Source organism: Lolium rigidum, chromosome 3 (genome assembly GCF_022539505.1).
Source record: "Lolium rigidum isolate FL_2022 chromosome 3, APGP_CSIRO_Lrig_0.1, whole genome shotgun sequence".
NCBI classification, from domain to species: Eukaryota; Viridiplantae; Streptophyta; class Magnoliopsida; order Poales; family Poaceae; genus Lolium; species Lolium rigidum.
The window spans coordinates 20943291-20966528 of NC_061510.1; the positions used below are offsets into that span (position 1 = coordinate 20943291).

The window sequence follows — 23238 nt, forward strand, 5'->3', positions numbered from 1 at the left end:
TTTTTAGCTGTGTGCATCCGTAGTGCCATTAGGGTGGTGCGTTGTTGCAGAGGCTGGGTGTAATTGGTATCTCTCGATATTAATATATTCTCTTTATCGAAAAAAAATGAATTGCTTGTGCCTTGTAAGCTCGGTTATTGTCTTGCAGGATAAATCACATTGTTTGGGTTACAGACAGACATACAAGGAGAAATTGCAGGACATTCGTGAACAGTAGGATTAGCACCAGGGATACCTTTTGTGTGGTAAAAGTATGGAAGCATGAAACAGGAACTGCAAGAGCAACTATAAATATCTGCTACCAGAGCGAACTTTTGTTATAGCTTACTCCATAGTCAGAATTCAGACATCGGCATGGTCAGATAACATTTAAGACAGCAGATTACAGTACATTTTGCCTCATATATTTATCATGCTACCACGGCTCCAAAGGAAATAAGATCATCATCCTTTTGAGCCATCACAAGCGCACTGAATGGGAATAAGAACAAACAGCCACAGATCCAACTGGAAGAAATTACCCACTGAAATCCTCCTTTATTCCCAAGAAAGCGAACTTCAGTCTATTGGCTTTGATGTAGAAGGGTATATCTATCCATCTCTGTTCCATGAAAATAAGTAAATGTGATAATCTTGGAGCAACAGTTTGAGCCCTCACTAGTAACCAATTGCAAAATTTTATATAATGTTTCATATGGAACAGGCTGGTAACTAGAGCTCAAGCTTTTGTATCATGGAAAGAAAAATGCTATTTGGCTCAAATGTAGTATTTTCCTCAATTTATTGAAAATGAACAGAAGCAAGAGCTGCATTGGCTTAATAAAAAAAAACATTGAAGTAAATAACAAATGGTTCGTGAAAGTAACTGGTATGAACTCTTAAAACCATGTTTCGGATGGGAAACTGTATGTCCATTAATACTAGTGAGCAAATTATGAAACATACCTTGGCTTAACCATGAACAGAACTGTAAAGCCCATAGCAAGGAAAAGGCATAAAGCACCAATAGTCAGATACGCAATACCAATGAAATTATTTCTTCCTCCAATCCAAGATGCAGTAGAAAGGACCACCGCTTTTGATCCTCCAAAGCTATATGTGTTATAGTTATTTTGTATAACCACAGTTATTGTAGCATTCTCCATGATATCTTTCTCAATTCTGCCATATAGCTTTCTGAAAGTTGGGAAGGCAGCTGTTCGCATCCAAACAATGAGATCTTCTTGCTCACTTAACTAGATATTGTGACAAGAGAAATAAAGTAAGGAGTAAATATCATGCGTAGAATGATGGTAATTGAGATTTGCGATAATCCAGAAAGAGAGAAATTCCACGTACTGGTATGCTCTGGTTTAGCTTAGCACCACCTATGAGTTTTCCCTTCTGGAAGTTACTAGCATAGATGTCATTGCCGAATTTATGCATCTTGTCACTTTTCCAAGCTATATCCTTTTTATTTACTTCAATAGTCTCCCCATTGACCTCAACTGTGAATGTGTCGTTGAATAGACTCCAAGCAACAAGGCCACATGGAACAATTGGAGCACCACCAGTGGTATTAGTTTCAGGATCACATGCTTTTGTCAAATGGGAAGCACTCTTGTACAGGAGTTGTTTCTCACTTCGACTTTTCACATACCTAGGAAAAGAGGACAACAATTGGTCTGAGTATGTCAAGATGATTTGCTCTGACAGGACAGTACCAAAATCAATAGTACACCAAGAATGCAGTAGACATAAGTGAATGCATGCCTGCGTTCCAGTTCAACAGTGTCTTATGAAAATATAATTGAAGGTGCGAAATGATTTTTCTCAAGTTCCTTGCAAAGCACTGATTGTGAACCACAAGGGGAAGGTATGTATATTTTTCCAATACAACATTTCATTGGGGATTGTACCTTCGATGGTTTTGATAGAAGTTGCCAATCTGGTAATATACAAGGATTGGACTCTTCATGTATTTAGTCGCCTAAAAGGTATAGAGTAGCCAGTTAGTTCAGTAAAAATAACAGGATACTAAAACTCTGCATCTTAACACCACAAAGGCAAACTACACAATAAATATGTAATAACTGAGAAAGCATTTCTCATTGCAAACTCACCTGCAGTGTGATATTGCATGTTTTTTCAGTCTCGGAATTCTGAATGAACCCGATCTTGTCATGCGTGGGCCCACAGCTTATATCATATCTCTTCACCAGTTCGACAACCTACATCACAGCAAAGGTACAAAATAAAAAAATGCACCATCAAGAATCACAGTAGAGAAAACTAAAATGATCAGAGACATTTGCACCTAACCTGTCGTGATGCATTCAGAGTCACAACCCCAATTGGAATGAATAGGAACGCAATTAGCAAGAAGACAGTAACGACCTGCGATGTCCACATATCAGCATGTTTAGTACAGCAAATCCATATCTGAAGATCAAAGAAATTGGTGACTGGGATAGTTACAATTTTAGGTGTCAGTACTGGCTTGCATGCTGGAAGCTCCTGCTGTGAAAATTTGGAATCTGCAAGCAAAACCAACAGAAAATACTCGTCGATTTCTTGGAATCATCAATCGTCAAAGTAAGAAGATCAGATCATTCGAAAAAAAGAGTAAGATGATCAGAGAGGAAATACATTTCGGCTTATTCGGTTTCCTTGAGTCGCCAGCCCGTTCTGCAGGATCCATCTGCTTCGATCGAGCAACAGGATAGCCGGGGTGGCGTCTGGGTGGAGGAGGAGACGAGGAGAGGAAAGCCGGTGGAGGAGGGAGTGAGGTGGGCTGAGCTTAATACGCAGGAGAGGTGGCGGTTTTGGGGACGCGGTATTTAGCACATTGTATTGGAGGAATGGAGGTGCAGATGAGTGCTTTTGGACGTTCTAGAGAAGGAATCCTCCCGAAATGTAGGATTATTGTTCTAGAGAAGTTATTACTATCTTCCAAAAGTTTGTTCAGCCACTCACAAGGCTCAGTTGGTGTGGTAGGCCACGGCAGAAGTAAAATGAGTAGGATTTGCATGAACATAAATAAAGAGGGGCTAAAGGATAAGATCATAAGAACAATGCTGTTCTGTTCAGTATAAGGTGCTTCCATCTTCTATTCAAATATCTTTCCTTTAAACCTCAAACTATAGCACGACAAACTTCAAATAATAGCACGACAAGCTCCTTATTATTATACTACAATGATACTCATGAACAAAAAGTGACCTCAATCAATTAGCTTGGAAGTTCGCAAAACAAAAAGTCGCATGGATATAAGTTAGCGCGCGTTCAGTTTGTTGTGAGGCTGTGTGGATTTTTATAAACATAGCGCTAGCATGTTTATTCTAAAAACATCCCAAATACCTGCAGTAGGTCATCTATACTCTCTACACATATTATGCATTTATTAAAGAGAGTTGATCGAAGAATACAATTTGGAAATTTATCAAACGGATATCTATTAGTGGTAAGTGGATATGTGATTTTTTTTTGAAACGAGGGCAAAAGTTTTGCCCTAATCTATTAATTAAGAAGAGTTATTACAGTAGGAAACAAGGTTTACACACATGGCGTTACTCTCCCGGCATGACATTGCCCAAATGCTTGGCACCGGCCAAAACCCATAATCTAGCCTCGGTTTTGATTCTCTCTATAACTACTTGAGTGGGCGCATGCTTGTTACGGAAAATCCTAGCGTTGCGCTCATTCCAAATCTCCCAAGTGATAAGAAACGTGAGCGAGGAGACCGCCTTTCTAAAAGGAGTGTTGCCGCCCGCCATCAAGCTCCACCATGAGTCAATGGAGAGCCCAAACCATTGTGTTGGTTGAATCAAAGGGATGCCGACCCAATTCTTGATTGTATCCCAAATGCGAGCCATGTAGCGACAATTGATGAAGAGGTGTTCCACGGTCTCAAGAGTTTGGTTGCATAGAGTGCATCGGTCACAATTTTGCCACCCTCTTGCTTGCAAATGATCGGCCGCCCAAATCCTAATTTGCAAAAGAAGCCAAGCAAAAAACTTCACTTTCGGCGGTGCCCAAGCCTTCCACACCAACTTGTTCATGTTCGAAGCAATGGCTCCTATGAATTGTATCTCATAATCCGATTTGGAGGAATACTCGCCATTGGCCGTGAGCCTCCAAACAATGTCATCCTCCACCCCTTCCCGGAGTTGAACGTTGTCAATAAGACCCCAAAGCTCGACAAATTGTGTAAGATACTCCATGTTGTTGATTTTCTCCAAGTCAATCTTCTTGACCCACTCGTTATTTCTCAAGGCTTGGTGGACCTTCCAATTCTTTCTCTTTGAGATCTCAAAGATGAGAGGGGCAACCTCAATCGGCTTCCTATTGTTTAACCATGGAGAGTGCCAAAAGGGTGCTTATGGCCGTTGCCAAAAGTGATGGTCGTTGAAGCATAGAACACCTCCATATCTTCCATAGAGCAAGGGTTCCCAAAGCCCTTCCAAATTTTATTGGGCTCTTTCCATTCAAGCCAAGGCCAACGTAGCCTAAGAGCCTGATAACGCGTGAAGCACACGTCCGTTGGGAACCCCAAGAGGAAGGTGTGATGCGTACAGAAGCAAGTTTTCCCTCAGTAAGAAACCAAGGTTATCGAACCAGTAGGAGATGAAGGCCACGTGAAGGTTGTTGGTGAAGGAGTGTAGTGCGGCGCAACGCCAGGGATTCCAGCGCCAACGTGGAACCTGCACAACACAATTAAAATACTTTGCCCCAACTTAACAGTGAGGTTGTCAATCTCACCGGCTTGCTGTAAACAAAGGATTAAACGTATGGTATGGAGAATGATGTTTGTTTGCAAAGAACAACAGAGAACAGTAATTGCAGTAGATTGTATTTCAGATGTAAAAGAATGGACCGGGGTCCACAGTTCACTAGTGGTGTCTCTCCAATAAGATAAATAGCATGTTGGGTGAACAAATTACAGTTGGGCAATTGACAAATAGAGAGGGCATAGCAATGCACATACATATCATGATGACTAATATGAGATTTACTTAGGGCATTACGACAAAGAACATAGACCGCTATCCAACATGCATCTATGCCTAAAAAGTCCACCTTCGGGTTAGCATCCGCACCCTTTCCAGTATTAAGTTGCAAACAACAGACAATTGCATTAAGTACTGTGCGTAATGTAAACAATACAAATATCCTTAGACAAAGCATTGTTGTTTTATCCCTAGTGGCAACATCACATCCATAACCTTAGAACTTTCTCGTCACTCGTCCTGCATTCAATGGAGGCATGAACCCACTATCGAGCATAAATACTCCCTCTTGGAGTCACAAGTATCAACTTGGCCAGAGCCTCTACTAGCAACGGAGAGCATGCAAGATCATAAACAACACATATATGATAGGTCAATAATCAACTTGACATGGTATTTCATATTCATTGGATCCCAACAAACACAACATGTAGCATTACAAATAGATGATCTTGATCATGATAAGCAGCTCACAAGATGTAAACATGATAGCACAAGAGGAGAAGACAACCATGTAGCTACTGCTATGGACCCATAGTCCAAGGATGAACTACTCACGCATCAGTCCGGAGGCGGGCATGGTGATGTAGAGTCCTCCGGGTGATGATTCCCCTCTCCGGCAGGGTGCCGGAGGCGATCTCTTGAATCTCCCGAGATGGGATTGGTGGCGGCGGCGTCTCTGGAACTTTTCTCGTATCGTGGCTCTCGGTAATAGGGTTTTCGCGACGGAGAGAATATATAGGCGAAGGGGCAGAGTCGGGGGACGCTCGAGGGGCCCACCCCATAGGGCGACGTGGCCAGGGGTGGGGCCGCGCCCCCTAGGGTGTGGCCGCCTCGACGCTGTCGAGGGTACTCCTCGGCAATGCCCTTTGATTGGGGCTTAGGGTTGATGGAATCCTGTAGGCTGACATGAGACATCGGTTCACAGACAAGCGGGGAGAGTGATTTACCCAGGTTCGGGGCCCTCGATGAGGTAAAACCCTTACGTCCTGCCTGTCTGATCTTGATTACGAAGATATTGGGTTACAATGGGGTGCCGAAGGGTTCGGCTGAGATCTCGTCGAGAGGCTCAGTGCTGCGGCAACCTAGCTCTAGACTTTTGGTGGCTAAGTTTGCTATGATTGTTCGTGTCCCTCGGCAGCCCCTCTCCTGGCCTTTATATAGGTGGCCAGGTCTCAAGAGATCTAACCGAGCACGACTAGATTTACAATAGTTCTAAATCTAAACTTTCCTTGTTTGGCTCCTTCCTTGTCTTGTCCGCCAAGGAACCTTCTGGTGCGCCATCCAAGTGGCCCGCCTTGCCTTCAAGTGCCTTCATGGGCCTCCAATTAGACTGTACAGGATAGGGCAACATCGGTTACCCGAAGGGTAATGCCCACGTCAGATGCCCCTCTTCGTCTCCTCTTCGGACTTCAAGAAGGTTCCGTGGAAAATAAGACCGTGGGCTTTTGTTTCGTCCAATTCCGAGAATATTTCATGTGTAGGATTTCTGAAACCAAAAACAGCAGAAAATAAGAACTGACGCTTCGGCATCTTGTTAATAGGTTAGTGCTGGAAAATGCATAAAAATGATATAAAGTGTATATAAAACATGTGAGTATTGTCATAAAACTAGCATGGAACATAAGAAATTATAGATATGTTTGAGACATATCAAGCATCTCCAAGCTTAGTTCCTACTCGCCCTCGAGTAGGTAAACGATAACAAGGATAATTTCTAAAGTGACATGCTACTATCATAATCTTGATCAATACTATTGTAAAGCATATGAGATGAATGAAGTGATTCAAATCAATGGTAAAGATAATGACTAAATAACTGAATCATATAGCAAAGACTTTTCATGAATAGTACTTTCAAGACAAGCATCAATAAGTCTTGCATAAGAGTTAACTCATAAAGCAATAGATTCTTAATAGAAGGTTTTGAAGCAATACAAAGGAAGATATAAGTTTCAGCAGTTGCTTTCAACTTCAACATGTATATCTCATGGATAATTGTCATATGATGAGTGCAAATAAGCAAGTATGTAGGAATCAATGCACACAGTTGACACAAATGTTTGCTTCTAAGATAGAAAGAAGTTGGTAAACTGACTCAACATAAAGTAAAAGAAAGGCCCTTCGCAGAGGGAAGCAGGGATTACTTATGTGCTAGAGCTTTTTATTTTGAAAACATGGAAACAATTTTATCAACGGTAGTAATAATTCATATGTGTTATGCATAAAACATCCTATAAGTTGCAAGCCTCATGCATCGAATACCAATAGTGCTCGCACCTTGTCCTAATTAGCTTGGATTTCCATGGATTATCATTGCATTACATATGTTTCAACCAAGTGTCACAAAGGGGTACCTCTATGCCACCTGTACAAAGGTCCAAGGAGATAGATCGCATTTGATTTCTCGTTTTCGATAGATCTCAACTTGAGGACATCCATACCGGGACAACATAGAAGATAGATAATGGACTCCTCTTTAATGCTTAAGCATTCAACAAAAGATAATATTCTCATAAGAGATTGAGGATTAATGTCCAATCTGAAACTTCCACCATGATACATGGCTTTGGTTGGCGGCTCAATGTTCTTCTCTAACAATATGCATACTCAAACCATTTAATCATGACAAATCACCCTTACTTCAGACAAGACGAACATGCATAGCAACTCACATGATATTAAACAAAAGTGTGATAGTTGATGGCGTCCCCAGAAACATGGTTACCGCTCAACAAGCAACTTATAAGAAATAAGATACATAAGCTACATATTCTTTGCCACAATAGGTTTTAAGCTACTTTCCCATGAGCTATATATTGCAAAGACAAGGAATGAAATTTTAAAGGTAGCATGCAAGCAATTTACTTTGGAATGGCAGAGAAATACCACATAGTAGGTAGTTATGGTGGACACAAATGGCATAGGTTTTGGCTCAAGGTTTTGGATGTACGAGAAGCATTCCCTCTCAGTACAAGGCTTTGGCTAGCAAGGTTGTTTGAAGCAAACACAAGTATGAACCGATACAGCAAAACTTATATAAGAACATATTGCAAGCATTATAAGACTCTACACTATCTTCCTTGTTGTTCAAACACTTTTACCAGAAAATATCTAGACTTTAAAGAGACCAATCATGCAAACCAAATTTCAACAAGCTCTACAGTAATTCTCCACTAATAGGTTCAAACTACATGATGCAAGAGCTTAAACATGATCTATTTGAGAGCTCAAAACAATTGCCAAGTATCAAATTATTCAAGACCATATACCAATTACCACATGAAGAATTTTCTGTTTCCAACCAAATAGCAATGAATGAAGCGGTTTTCAACCTTCGCCATGAACATTAAAAGTAAAGCTAAGAACACCAGTGTTCATATGAACAAGCGGAGCGTGTCTTTCTCCCACACAAGGAATGCTAGGATCCGATTTTATTCAAACACAAACAAAAACAAAAATATACAGACGCTCCAAGTAAAGCACATAAGATGTGACGGAATAAAAATATAGTTTCATTAGAGGTGACCTGATAAGTTGTCGATGAAGGGGATGCCTTGGGCATCCCCAAGCTTAGATGCTTGAGTCTTCTTGAAATATGCAGGGATGAACCACGGGGGCATCCCCAAGCTTAGACTTTTCACTCTTCTTGATCATATTATATCATCCTCCTCTCTTGACCCTTGAAAACTTCCTCCACACCAAACTCAAAACAATCTTATTAGAGGGTTAGTGCATAATAAAAAATTCACATGTTCAGAGAGGAAAAAATCATTCCTAACACTTCTGGACATTACCCAAAGCTACTGAAAGTTAATGGAGCATAGAAATCCACTCAACACAGTAAAAGAGGCAATGTGAAATAAAAGACAGAATCTGTCAAAACAGAACAGTCCGTAAAGACGAATTTTTTAGAGGCACTTAGCATGCTCAGATGAAGAAGCTAAAATTTACTGAAAGTTGCGTACATATCTGAGGATTACTCATGATTTTTCGCAGATTTTTCTGAGTTTCCTACAGAGAGATCTACTCAAATTTGTGACAGCTAGAAATCTGTTTCTGCGCAGAAATCCAAATCTAGTATCAATCTTACTATCAAAGCTTTACTTGGCACAACAATGCAATAAAGTAAAGATAAGTAGAGGTTGCTACAGTAGTAACAACTTCCAAGACACAAATATAAAACAAAAAATTGCAGAAATAAAATAATGGGTTGTCTCCCATAAGCGCTTTTCTTTAACGCCTTTCAGCTAGGTGCAGAAAGTGTAAATCAAGTATTATCAAGAGAAGAAGCATCAACATCATAATTTTCCTTAAAAACACAACTTGTCACAATAGGTATCTTAGATTCTCCATTATCTAAATTTCCCATAGTGGTACTAAGGGCTTTATCAATTTTAGGCTTATAATAATTCTTTGGCTTAGGCACCTTAGAGACATACATGAACTTTTGCTCCTTACCCACATAAGCTTTCTCCTTAAAATTAAGAGAAGAAAATGTTGAATCCAAGGTTCCCATAGCTTCTACAAGTTCACCAATCCTATGGATTTGATTATCATGGATAGCACAAGTTTCTAAGACAACAATTCTTTCATTAATTTCTCCTAGAGATTTATCAAGTTTATCAGTGTTATCAAGTAATATTCCCAATTTAGTCTCAACACTTGGAAGATTTTTCTCTATGGCCTCCAACTTTTTCATGACATCTTCAAGAGAGATTTGAATTTTAGCTTCATTAACAGGTGGTATTCCAACTAAACTCTCAATAATGCAACTAGCTTCTAAAGCGGGAGTGCCTAGGAAATTACCTCCCGCCAGAGTATCAAGAACATACCTATTCCAGCTAGAGATACCAACATAAAAGTTCCTAAGGAGGATAATAGTGGAGTGTTTCTTAGTGCACCTATGATGAGCATCACTAATTCTATACCAAGCATCTTTAAAACTCTCCCCCCCCCCCCTTGTTGCTTAAACGAACGAACTTCAACTTCAGGATTACTCATTTTAGCAATAATAAAAATAAACTAAGCAAAACTGAATTAAGTAAAGTAAAACAAGTAACTAATTTTTTTGTGTTTTTGATATAAAGAAAGCAAACAAGACAGAAAATAAAATAAAGTAAAGCAAGACAATAAACAAAGTAAAGAGATTGGATGTGAGAGACTCCCCTTGCAGCGTGTCTTGATCTCCCTGGCAACGGCGGCAGAAAAAGATGTTGCCGTGGGAGTTGGCAATCTCTGGGGTGTAACTTTTCTTCAGATCCCCGGCAATGGCGCCAGAAAAAGAGCTTGATAACGCGTGAAGCACACGTCCGTTGGGAACCCCAAGAGAAAGGTGTGATGCGTACAGCAGCAAGTTTTCCCTCTGTAAGAAACCAATGTTATTGAACCAGTAGGAGATGAAGGCCACGTGAAGGTTGTTGGTTAAGGAGTGTAGTGCGGTGCAACACCAGGGATTCCGGCGCTAACGTAGAACCTGCACAACACAATCAAAATACTTTGCTCCAACTTAACAGTGAGGTTTTCAATCTCACCGGCTTGCTGTAAACAAAGAATTAAACGTATGGTGTGGAGAATGATGTTTGTTTGCAAAGAACAGCAGAGAACAATGACTGCAGTAGATTGTATTTCAGATGTAAAAGAATGGACCGGGGTCCACAGTTCACTAGTGGTGTCTCTCCAATAAGATAAATAGCACGTTGGGTGAACAAATTACAGTTGGGCAATTGACAAATAGAGAGGGCATAGCAATGCACATAAATATCATGATGACTAATATGAGATTTACTTAGGGCATTACGACAAAGAACATAGACCGCTATCTAGCATGCATCTATGCCTAAAAAGTCCACCTTCGGGTTAGCATCCGCACCCCTTCCAGTATTAAGTTGCAAACAACAGACAATTGCATTAAGTATTGTGCGTAATGTAAACAATACAAATATCCTTAGACAAAGCATTGTTGTTTTATCCCTAGTGGCAACATTACATCCATAACCTTTAGAACTTTCTGTCACTATCCCAGATTCAATGGAGGCATGAACCCACTATCGAGCATAAATACTCCCTCTTGAAGTCACAAGTATCAACTTGGCCAGAGCCTCTACTAGCAACGGAGAGCATGCAAGATCATAAACAACACATATATGATAGATCAATAATCAACTTGACATGGTATTCCATATTCATCGGATCCCAACAAACACAACATGTAGCATTACAAATAGATGATCTTGATCATGATAGGCAGCTCACAAGATCTAAACATGATAGCACAAGAGGAGAAGACAACCATCTAGCTACTTCTATGGACCCATAGTCCAAGGATGAACTACTCACGCATCAGTCCGGAGGCGGGTATGGTGATGTAGAGTCCTTCGGGTGATGATTCCCCTCTCCTTCAGGGTGCCGGAGGCAATCTCCTGAATCCACCGAGATGGGATTGGCGGCGGCGGCGTCTCTGGAACTTTTCTCGTATCGTGATAGGGTTTTCGCGACGGAGATAATATATAGGCGAAGGGGCAGAGTCAGGGGACGCTCGAGGGGCCCACCCCATAGGGCGGAGCGGCCAGGGGTGGGGCCGCTCCCCCTAGGGTGTGGCCGCCTCGACGCCCCTCTTCGTCTCCTCTTCGGATTTCTGGAAGGCTCCGTGGAAAATAAGACCGTGGGCTTTTGTTTCATCCAATTCCGATAATATTTCCTGTGTAGGATTTCTGAAACCAAAAACAGCAGAAAACGGAAACTGGCGCTTCAGCATCTTGTTAATAGGTTAGTGCCGGAAAATGCATAAAAATGATATAAAGTGTATATAAAACATGTGAGTATTGTCATAAAACTAGCATGGAACATAAGAAATTATAGATACGTTTGAGACGTATCAGAGCCCTTGCAAACTTGTCCAAATGAAGGATCCCAATCCCACCTAGTTTTTTGGGGCGGCACACGGTCACCCAATTGACTTTGCATTTTGCCCCCGTCGTGGTGTCCTTGGCGGACCGAAGGTACGCCCTCTCAATCTTGTTAATGTACTTGGTAGTCTCCGGGGGAAGCATAAGCGGCGTCATGTAATAAGTAGCTTGCGAGGCGATAACGGATTTGACCAAAGTCGCACGACCGGCGGTAGTAACAAGTTTCCCGTACCAAGTTGGGTGCTTTCCGGCGCACTTATCCTCGAGATGTTGGAAATCCGCCCTCTTGAGAGACCAAACCGAAAGCGGGAGGCCCAAGTACTTAAGGGGGAAAGTATCTCTCGCCGCCGGGATACCTTCAAGCACATCATCAAGGTCCACATGGCCACACCGGATAGGAACAACGGAGCTTTTCTGGAAGTTGGTACAAAGGCCGGTCACCTCGCCGAAGCCGTTGAGGATATTTGCAAAATTTTGGATGTCCTCCTTGAAGGGGGCCACGAACACCGCCGCATCGTCCGCATATAAGGAGGTCCTAAGGATGTTCCCGCGACCACGAAGTTTATGTATGAGGCCGAGGGTTCTAGCATGCTCCAATATTTGTGTGAGCGGGTCAGTGGCGATTACGAAGAGGAGCGGGGAGAGGGGGTCGCCTTGACACAAGCCCCGGCCATGGGTAATGGGGAGCCGGCCAACCCATTGAGAAGGACCCTAGAGGTGGAGGTCGTGAGAAGCGCCACAAGCCAATTGCGGAATCGGCTCGGGAAACCCCGTCTTTGGAGTAGGTCCACAAGATATTCCCATCGAACAGTGTCGAAAGCCTTCCTAATATCAAGCTTGAAAAGCAAAGCCGGGGTCTTGTTTTTGTGGAATCTTGTGGCAAGGTTCTTGAAATAGAGGAAATTATCATGTATACTCCTTTTCTTGATGAATGCACTTTGCGCGTTGGAGACAAGCTCATCCATGAGAGGCGCAAGCCGAAGTGCAAGCATTTTGGAAATGATCTTGGCGATGGCATGGATTAAGCTTATGGGCCGAAAGTCGGCGATTTGCTCCGCCCCCTCCTTCTTGGGCAACAAGACAATATTGGCGGAGTTAAGCCAATGGAAATTCTCGGCGTGGAGGCCCCCAAATAGGTGAATGACGTTCATGACGTCGACTTTGACAATGTCCCAACACTTCTTGAAGAAGATGCCCGTGAACCCATCCGGTCCCGACGCCTTATCACCGGGCATTTGATTGATCGCATTCCGCACCTCCTCCTCGGTGAATGGCTCCCCGAGGCTACTCAAGTCCGGGTCATCAAAATGAATAGCATCCCAATTGAAATCATAAGCTCTTGGCTCGCCTCTCTCCATGGTCGTCTTGAAGTGGTTGTGGATGACCTCTTCCTTCGCCACATGCTCGGTAACCCAAACATGGTTGTGCATGAGTTTGTGATTAACCGTGTCTTGTATGGTTTTTAGGTCCAATTTTTTTTATTAACTGGATCATTTTTCTTCTTCTTATAATGCAATACGGGAGCTTCTTACTCTGTGACAAGGTTAGATGAAAACTACGGAAGTAGTTTGATGAAAAAAAATATGGTGACAAAAATCTGTAGTCCATCGTTTGATGAAAACTACGGAAGTACCAGGCACAAGAGGTATATCATCCTGTGCATCCGAACACAAATGTAGAGTGACCACATCCACGATGAACTTTATCCTTAGATAAGTGGATGCACAAATCAACACCGTCATATCCCACACACTAGTAGGATACTATTTTGGCCAGTACGTCGCTGGTAGTCAAATACTGATAGTGCACCCTATTTTGGCACGCTAGGTATCTGGATGGGCTACTAGTAAGCTTCTACCTGTAGACATTTTTGGGAAAAATATATTTAGAAGAGTTAGGCCAGTTTTTGTGAAAAATATACTCTCGCAAATAGACACTAGTAGAAAAATGGCTTTTAGTCGCGGTTCGCAACTGCCATTAGTCGCGGTTGCGCAACCGCGACCAATTAAGCGCGACTAAAGGCCCCCCCTTTAGTCGCGGTTGCTTACGAACCGCGACTAAAGGTCCTTCCACGTAGGCGGTTAGCGTGCGCCTGGGCGAAGGACCTTTAGTCGCGGTTGGTGTCCCCAACCGGGACTAAAGGCTATTTCGTTAAATTTTTTTTCACTCCGTTTTTTTTTTCTATTTTTTCAGAATTTCTATTATTTCAGTTATTTGCATAGCTTAGTCTCTATCTCTAACTACACTTATCTCTAGTCAAATTACTTACTCGTGGTCAAACTTCCCGCTCGGTCACCCATCCTCCCACTACTCCACCTCTAGCACGCTTAACTTCCGAGTTCCATTCCGTCCCGCATCCAAGTGCTACGCGCACATGTATGTGATACTAGTATCATATCAATCCTATTAACATGTTGGTCGATGTCACATTTTTTTATTGTTTGAATTTCAAATAATTTTTTTCATAAACAAAAATAATGATGTAATAATAATCGTGAATAAATAAATGAACATTAACTTTTTAATTTTTTAATTTTTTAATTTTTTTAATTTTTTAAATATTTTTTTTGCCAAACCTAAAACCTAAAAATTTGAAAATCTAAAAATTGGGTAAAAGTATTAATAATATTTATGCTGGATGCAATTATTAATTTTATTTTTTTGAAAAATTTAAAAAATATAAAATCCATATTAATAATACTTTTTTCCAGGATTTTTTTTATATATTATACGTTTTTTTCCGACGTCGTATGCAAAAGTTATTGCGGTTTTACCATTTTTTTTAACTTTTTTTGCAAAAAAAAGTGAAAATTCGAATTTCTTAATTTCTCCAAATAGTAGGTTGCATAACAAACAAGAATCTGAAAAAAAAATTCTGAATTTTCTATCATTTTCTTTTGTATTTTACAAACAAAAAAAAAGCGATCCACGGGGGGGGGTGCAGGGTGCGTGGGAGTAAAAAAACTCAGAAAAACCTTTAGTCGCGGTTGGGGACACCAACCGGGACTAAAGGGGTACCCTTTAGTCGCGGTTGGTATCCCCAACCGCGACTAAAGGTTTTCCGCCGGCCGCATCCCTCCATCGCCCTTTTAGTCGCGGTTGGTGGGTACCCTTTCGTCTTGGATGGAGCATTAGTCGCGGGTTGCCTCCCGAACCGCGATTAAAGCCCCCTTTAGTCGCGGTTCGAATATTTCCGGGACTAATGGGGGTGGACGGAAGCCTCTTTTTCTACTAGTGAGACCATTACGTGTAACTTTCCGAAGAACTCTAGCTCCTAACAAGTGGGCTCAATGGCTACAGTTAGTAGAGCATCTCATGCATATTTGGTTGAATGATGATACATATACTTTTGTTTGGAGTCTAACCACATCAGGTAGTTTTACTGTCAAATCAATGTACCTAGATTTGCCTGATGATCAATCAAGGTACCTCAAGACCTATATTTAGAAAATGAAAGTACCCAAAAAAATTAGAATCTTTATGTAGTTTCTTCATTGAAAGAAGATTTTAACCAAAGATAATCTTGCTAAAAGGAATTGACAAGGGAGTAAAGTTTGTGTTTTTTGTGATAAAGATGAGTCGATACATCATCTGTTTTTTGAGTGCCCACTTGCAAAAACTGTGTGGCGCATGATTTTTATGACTTTCAGTTTGTCTCCTCCTTCTATTCTAATATTACGAACCTATTTGGTAATTGGTTAAGTGGTATTGCTAAGAAGATTTGGTATACAGTGGGTGTGTGCGCTATTTTATGGGCTATTTGAAATGTACGAATTGAAGTGGTGTTTAATAAACCCAAATCACATCCTTTTTACAGGTTATCCCTATGATTATTCACTTGATCCGTATGTGGCTTTATCTCCAACCCGAGAATCAGCGGGATGTCATGAAATCTGAGTGCAACAGACTAGAGACGGCCGCATGAGATTTTTATAGCCAGGGTGGCTGGTTGCTCATAGAATTTCTTACTAATGTGTTTTTGGCACCCATTGTTTGCTCTATTTTGTTGGTTAATCTTTGTGTAGACTCTAGTTGATCCATGAGATGTTGTAATAATTTGTGTATGAACTGAATAAATCAATAAAGTAAGAAAGCAGCCATATGCATCATTTTGATGCAGAGGCTGGGGTATTGCTCCCCATTTCGAAAAAGGCCAGTTTTTGGGATCGACTCTCATACATTTTATTCCTGTAAGGGGATAGTTGGTTTTGGATGATTTTTTCTCCTCCAAGGCTTTTGAAGGGAATGGTTAGAGATGATCTTAGCGACACTGCTAAGAAATGGCGAGTTACTGTAACAAGCTTTAGTAAAGTATTATTTGAGTACAAAAACTTTAATTATCACATTTCTATGCAGATCATAAATGTTTATTTTTTTCTTGAAGATTATTCGCGTGTCCATGTTTCTAGCCATCTTCTATATTAACAAAATAATAAATCATAATTTTCGGGACATACAAGGAGGAATTTCAACTTAATAACAAATATATGCATGAACACTCCTCTATTAGATGCTGGAACTCCGAAGCATGACTATTGTAGATGATACTCAAATTATTCTGCTCATCTCCACTATAAAAGCACTACCTACAAGGTCGGCCACATCTACTAGTTGAGCGCACGAGTTGGTTTCTCTCGAGTTCACTAATACGGCCAACACTGCCTACATTGAGAAAGTCACTCCGCGTAAGCAATCCCAATCTCGGCAGTGTGGGGTTAGGCACGCGAGAGGGACAAACGGAGGCCACTAGTCTTTTTTGGAGAAAAAAAAAGGCTAGGCTGCCATGTTGACCAAATGAAGGAAAAGAAAAGTACAAGTAGTATTTTTTATCTTTCTCGTAAGGGAAATATACTTTCTTTTGAGCTGGAAAGGGAAATAGACTGGAGCACCCCTTGGACAAGCAAGCTATGATACCACAGAGATTTCACGATGTAAGCCGTATGATCGACTCGTTGAACTCTTCAGATCGTCTGTTCTTTCCGCGAAGTTGCTTAGAGCATGTCTAACAGATCACTTAAAAGGTCCAATCCCGTAAAATAATCACCGATATACGGGGTAGAGCTCCATCCAGCCATCTAGCAGACCCCGTAAATCGGGTCCCTGTCTCGAAATTTTCCAGTTTCAGCTACGGGGCGGCTTCTCGCTCCTTACTTGTGCGGGGCGGGAGGGGGAATACAGGGCCAACCCCTCACCCGTGGCAGACTGAAATTTCAGCAGATTGCAACTGCTTCTACGCATAATCTCGCCGGAATCCGGCCAAATTCCGGCGAAATGCGACCGAGGGTGGCGGCACGGGGCCAGGGACGGCGGCGCGCAAGACTGGGGCGGCAGCAGTGTGGCAGGGCGGCACGTGGGCCAGAGTGGGTGGCCATGGCGGGCGTCCCGAGTGGGAGCGGGCGCAGCCGGAGCGGCCGGCCGTGCTCGCGCGCGGCTGTGGTGGGCGGCGATCGGAGCTCACGCGCGATCGTGGTGGGCGACGGGCAGGGTCGGATGTGCAGCCGTGGCGGGCGGGGGCGGCCGGCCGTGGGCCCGTGGTGACGGCAGGCGGGCAGGGGCGGCCGGGGAGGGGCGGGGCAGGGCTGTGGTGGCTTGAGGAGGAAGAAGGAGAGGAGGAAGAAGAGAAAAAAAAGTTAATTTGACATATTTTGGGAATATTTCTTTTTACAGTTTAGGGATACGGGGTCTGCTAGCTCGGACGAGTATTCGGCCGGTCAAAATTGAATACAGGGCCCTGTACTCGCGTTATACGGGAGCAAAAGTGTAAGGAATCTGTTAGACATGATCAAGTCGCGTTAAATGGGCCAACCATTCTTAGGGTCTATTCCGCGGACTGAGCTAGCTGAATTTTGGTTAATCGGGCCATGTAAGCTTCCTACGAGCTGTAGAGCATTTCCAATGGGAGATCCAAATTAACGTGTTTGGACGTTTGGTTTTACTAGTTGTTTGGATTGTCTCAAAAAAAAAAAAAAAAAAACTAGTTGTTTGGATCTTCCTTTCAACACGTGTATACGCGCGGATGGCCGTGCCTATTTTTCTCCCCAACGATGCAACCCAAATTCAGCACCTCCATCTTCTTTCTTTTTTTCTTGCTATAAAAATACCCTAGTACTAGTTCCCCAACGACAGGCACGGCGAGCTCCGGCCACACCCGCTTCGAGGCGCGCAAGGCGAGCTCCGTCGCCGCCCACGTCGTGGCGCGCAAGGCGAGCTCCGCCCCCGCCCGTGGCTCGCATGGCCAGCGACCGTGCCCGCGGCGGCGTGGTGAGCGACCGGCGCCCATGCCCGCGCCCGTGCTCGCGGCGAGCTCCGCCCCCACCCGTTGCTCGCGCGGCCGGTGATTAAGGCTGGCAATGGGTCGGGTTTGGTCAGGTCGACCTAAACTAGACCCATGCCCATCACCCTTATCGGGCGTACCTGTGACCCATGACCCTACCCATGGGTAAGGAATGAGACCCATGCCCAAAGCCATTGCGCAACCCGACCCTATCTGGTACAAAAAATGAAGAGTTTGATGCAACCAAATATTTAGAACACATCGACATATTGTTGGGCTGCCAAGACAAAGAGTGGTGTATTCCCGTTCATGGCTTTGTGACTGCAAGTAGTACTAATATGCACATGTTTGGTGCATGGATACACGAGCTTTGTGTGTAAACGATATATACTATCTACATGTATAATATATGTATATCATAGTCCACATACCATACAAAATAATGCAATTATTTTAATTAGTAACATTAATCGGGTGACCCGCGAGCATAGACTAATACCCATGCCCGACCCACTACTAATCGGGTTGCCCATGGGTTGTCTCCATGGTTGAACTTCGGGACCCATACCTTACCCATTCGGGTCGGGTGCCAATGGGTAGACGTACCCATGGGTAGAATTATCGGCTTGACCGGTGACCGTACCCGCGCCCGCCCATGGCTCGCGTGGCCGACGCCTGTGCCCGCACCACTGACGACCATGCCCACGGCAGCGTGGCGAGCGGCATATGGAAGATGATTATTGAAGCATGAATAATGTTGTATCAAACATTGTTATCGTTGTGAAGTGTAAGAAAGGAAGCATGCATGTCTTGTTTATGATTGAAGCATGTCATGTGTTATATTTTTGTTATAGTATTGAGTCATTGGAAGCACAGTTTGATAGTTGCGGAAGCAAGAACAAAGCAGTACCAAAGTATTGCCAATGTTGTGTAAACTGAAGCCCACAAATAGGTACTTGGAAACATTTTGTACAATAGTTTAAAACATGTCACAAATGATATAGAAGCACGTACGAGGTACGAAAGCCCGAGAAGCAGATAGTACATAGGAACTAGTAAACTTAATATACACAAGCATGAAGCACATATATGACAGCAGAAGCACGACACATCTCGACTCTCGGGAGGAAGATCGGTGGTTTCCATTGTTACGCAAATCTGCTTCCCATACATCTAAAACAAAATCACGTTTTCAGTGTGGTGCCCTCTGCTTTCTATGCTTCAGATCGGATGCATCTTAAACAAGATCATGTTTTCAATGTGATGCAAACCTGCTTCCTATGAAACGGAAGTTCCTTTCGCACGCACCCAAATTGTATTTCCATACAAAACTTGTGTTTCCATACCATGAACTCTATGCTTCCATGCGAATAAAATATGCTTCAATTTAACTGAAATATACATAGTGTGTTGCTTCCAATGTTGTTATACTTTGCTTCTAGTGAAGTTTGCTTCCGTAAAAAAAAAAATGCAGACGTTTACATTGTTCCTCCTAGCTCCGTGCTTTCTACATTGTTCAACGTGCAATGTCCATGATGGAGATTGTCTATTAACATAAACATATGCCGTAAACATAGGAGCATGGTAGGCTTTCATGAAGTAAAGCTTGAATACCATAGAAACATATGAATAATCCTTTGAAAGCATGGAAACACAGAAGCACTCAATTGTTTGTAGGCAGCATATGAGAATCTATGTAGAAGCACACAAACTTGAAAAGTACTCCCTCCGTTCTGAAATGTAAGACGTCGGGGGAATGTTCCGACCAGGTGAAAAAGCGCTAAAAAGTCCATCCTACCCATGATTCGTATCAGATCGCATATCGTGATTCCCCTCGTGATCGCTTCCTCCTCGTGCATCTTTTTCCTCGCCTCGCCTTCGCCCAGGTCCTCGAGCACGATCTCCTCACCCAGGAGCGCCTCGACTAGGATCTCATCGCCTAGGTGCTCCTGGGATCTGCCTCCACCATGATCCCTCACCCAGGAGCACCTGGGAGCTGCTTCTCCTCCGCCCAGCCATGATCACGTGGGATCCGCTTCCCCTTCGCCCAGCGACCATCAGATGCTCGTCCAAGAGCCGGCTCTGCCTCGATGTTCAACTGCTCGCCTGGATGCTCCCGATCTCTGCATCTACTCCACCTCCAGCCTCCGGGTGCTTCTCCTCCGCCCAGCTACTGCATTTCCATCCCCCAGCAACACCTGGCCCTGATCTCACTGAAGCACCTGCAAATAGCAGCAAATAGCTAGCAGATTTTGACATAGCAATAGCAGCAGATTTTCAAGTTCAGTTCAGCTGCTACACAATTCAGCCAACAGAGATGACACTATGTGTATGAGTGAGTATGTGTGTTTGAACAAGTTATGTTTACTTGTTGTTATCTCCAATAAATTTAGTTGTTGTTATTCTAATTATTCTATGAGTAATGCTACCACAAGCAATGCAATACTTTACTTGTTGTGACATCATCTCGATCATATCATCAGTCTCCTACAGTTAATGCAGTGCAGTAGCAGAAAGGAATTGACATAAATTCCCAGGCAAATTCACTATCAATTGGAGTAGCAGCTGGGAAATTGAAACTTTTTTACAAACTAAACTAACTCCTATAGTTGTTGATATTGTGCAGACACATTAGACAAGCTACAGCAAGCAGCACATCAGTGCACACACAAATCAGTAACTACAGCACAACAGTGCACACATATCCCTGAGATTGCAACAATTTCTGAAGCAAATCAGTAACTGCAGCACATCAGTAACTACCTAGCAGTACTCCAATTTCTAAAAATTAAAGTAAACAGATAAAATTACTCTGCTTATTCTCAGAATATGCTTAATAAGCAAAGCATCATTTAAGAATTTGAATATGGAACTGCTCAGCATTGCACTTCATTTTGTGAGAAATATTAACAGATACACCACTAGAAGGTTGGGGATAAGTTAAAGAACACACCTGGCTTGCTTGGAGCTATCATTCAAATAATTCCCTAACCAAAAAATAATTCCCTCATCAGAAATGCATGTGATTCCCTCAACCAGCAAAATCAGTACTGATTTCAAGAAAATGGCCATTACTAGATGTACTGAATTAAACAAAGTTCAATGCTGGTTGGTCAATCAGACCTCTCAGATAACGGGCTGGTTGGTCAATTAGACCTATGAGATAACGGTATTCTTATAGATAGGCATAAGATAAGTCCCCATAGACCATAACAAAATTCTAAACTATATACTAAGAAATGGAGTAGTACAATTATAGGAGTAGTTAGAGTTCAGTGATAATGCAAATGCATACCTAAGGCAAGCCATGCACGCAGATCCAGCGCCTCCGTTGCCCAGCAACTCATCGCTGACGCATGAATTTAACAAGCAAGCAGTACTGCAAGTGTTTGGAGTGCTTAGTTAAACAATTTCAGTTAAGTTCAGTTGGAGTACTCCAAAGAATGCTTTAGGCACAAGCATCATCAGAATATGTGCACAAGCACGAGAAGATAACAGCCGATACCTTTATTTGTTGTTGCAATACTGTGGTATAGTTTAGTGCTTATTTGATAGACACAGTGACCATGCAGGATGTCACAACATGGACCACGAATCACCCTCTCCAGCGCCAGGGGTTCGAGCTCTACTGCGCTCAACCAGTTGCTCGCCTCCGCCCTCTGGTCTTCACTCGATTTGAGAAACCAAGCAGGAGATGTTGGCGGTCGCGGATGGACGGGAGCACGATGAGAGGTGGGGATAAAACATGGAATCATGGCGCGGATGAGTTGGCTGCGGGACTTTCTGCGAAGATGGGTGACCTGCTGTTGAAAGATAAGGAGGCCACTGGGCTGATGATCAAGAGCGGCAGTGCGCCTTTGGGCGATCGTTGGCAAGGTATGCTCTCCTCGCAAACTGGTGATTGGAGCGCTGGAACGGGCAATGCAAAAGGCGTGGGGTTTGCACCGATCTGCGCAGTTCCGCGACATTGGGGATAATCGGTTTGTGGTTCGTTTCTCGTCGGAGGGCGATTGGAAACATGTCAAGAAAGGAGGGCCCTGGCAGTTCGACTTCAGTGTTGTTCTGATTAAGGTCTACGACGGATCAATCCGCCCATCTGACATGGTATTTGATTCGCTGGATTTTTCGATAAGGGGTAGCCCCAGCCTCTGCATCAATTGATGCATACGGCTCTTTATTGCTTTATTATCAATTCGAGTTACAAAATCATTACATATCACGGATCACTCAATGTCTCAACATGGATAAGCCAAAGGAAAATGAACAAAAAGATTAGGTGCTACAAGATCTTCATGTAAGTCGCCTCTTAGAACGCCAACCGCACCGGCTGTATAAATCCCGTGCTACCATCGCCAAGCGGCTGCACCCAAAATCCATGTCCTGGCGCACATCCTCCGGCTGTGTGCAATCCGCTCAGTTCTCAGTGAAGCTGAATGGGGGCATCTCGGAAAATTTCTATCCAACCAGGGGTTTAAGGCAGGGAGATCCTTTGTCTCCCTACCTCTTTCTTTTTTGTATGGAGGGTTTCTCTGCGCTTGTTCGACAGGCGCAGGCTGAGAAGCAAGTCTCGGGGGTAGGTTTTGGTGGATCAAGGCCGACGATCACTCACCTCCTCTTCGCCGATGACATCATCGTGTTCTTGGAGGCGAGTGCAAGTAACCTTACTGCCCTTCGTGAGATTTTGCAAGCATATGTAGAGTGTTCAGGACAAAGAGTGAATCTACAAAAATCATCCATTTTCTTCGGGAAGGGATGTCAAGCTGACAGGAGGGAAGAACTGAGAACTGTCACCGGTATCTCATGTGAGGCGGTGTCAGAGAAATACTTAGGCCTACCAACAGTGGTGGGGCGGTCGAATGATGGGGCTTTTAAGCACATCCCAGACATATTATGGAGCAAGGTCCACGGATGGAAAGGAAAGGGGCTGTCAATGGAAGGTAAAGAAACACTGATCAAGTCGGTTCTACAAGCAGTCCCTACTTATCCTATGGGCTGCTTTATGTTATCAAAGAGAATGTGCAGCAAGTTAACATCTATATCATCGGGGTTCTGGTGGGGGTCAGCGGAG

The 23238-nt window shown here is 43.1% G+C and overlaps 1 protein-coding gene and 1 long non-coding RNA gene across 2 annotated transcripts; both read right to left on the reverse strand.

Moving 5' to 3' along the window:
* Positions 1–510: 510 nt before the first annotated feature.
* On the reverse strand, positions 511–13254 carry LOC124694475 (ALA-interacting subunit 3-like). The gene is made up of 10 exons (XM_047227460.1): positions 12706–13254; positions 12253–12607; positions 2629–2667; positions 2458–2516; positions 2302–2376; positions 2103–2210; positions 1899–1969; positions 1339–1639; positions 946–1235; positions 511–601 (listed from the first exon to the last, which is right to left on the reverse strand). Exons 1-10 carry the CDS (start codon positions 13252–13254, stop codon positions 592–594), a joined length of 1857 nt encoding a protein of 618 aa, XP_047083416.1. The 3' UTR covers positions 511–591.
* Positions 13255–19929: 6675 nt separating this feature from the next.
* LOC124694996 lies at positions 19930–21927 on the reverse strand. Its single transcript, XR_007000513.1, has 4 exons — positions 21676–21927; positions 21466–21549; positions 21124–21157; positions 19930–20392 (listed from the first exon to the last, which is right to left on the reverse strand). It is a non-coding gene; the product is annotated as an uncharacterized LOC124694996 (long non-coding RNA).
* Between the last annotated feature and the right edge of the window lie 1311 nt (positions 21928–23238).

Excerpts from the sequence above, each read along its gene's own strand:
- LOC124694475 (XM_047227460.1), bottom strand. The coding sequence starts at position 13,254 with ATGGAGAGAGGCGAGCCAAGAGCTTATGATTTCAATTGGGATGCTATT. Across the intron at positions 12,608-12,705 it reads TTAGGAAGGCTTTCGACACT|GGTCCTTCTCAATGGGTTGG; the intron begins GTTCGATGGGAA and ends CTCCACCTCTAG. Across the intron at positions 1,640-1,898 it reads TTCTATCAAAACCATCGAAG|GTATGTGAAAAGTCGAAGTG; the intron begins GTACAATCCCCA and ends CTCTTTTCCTAG.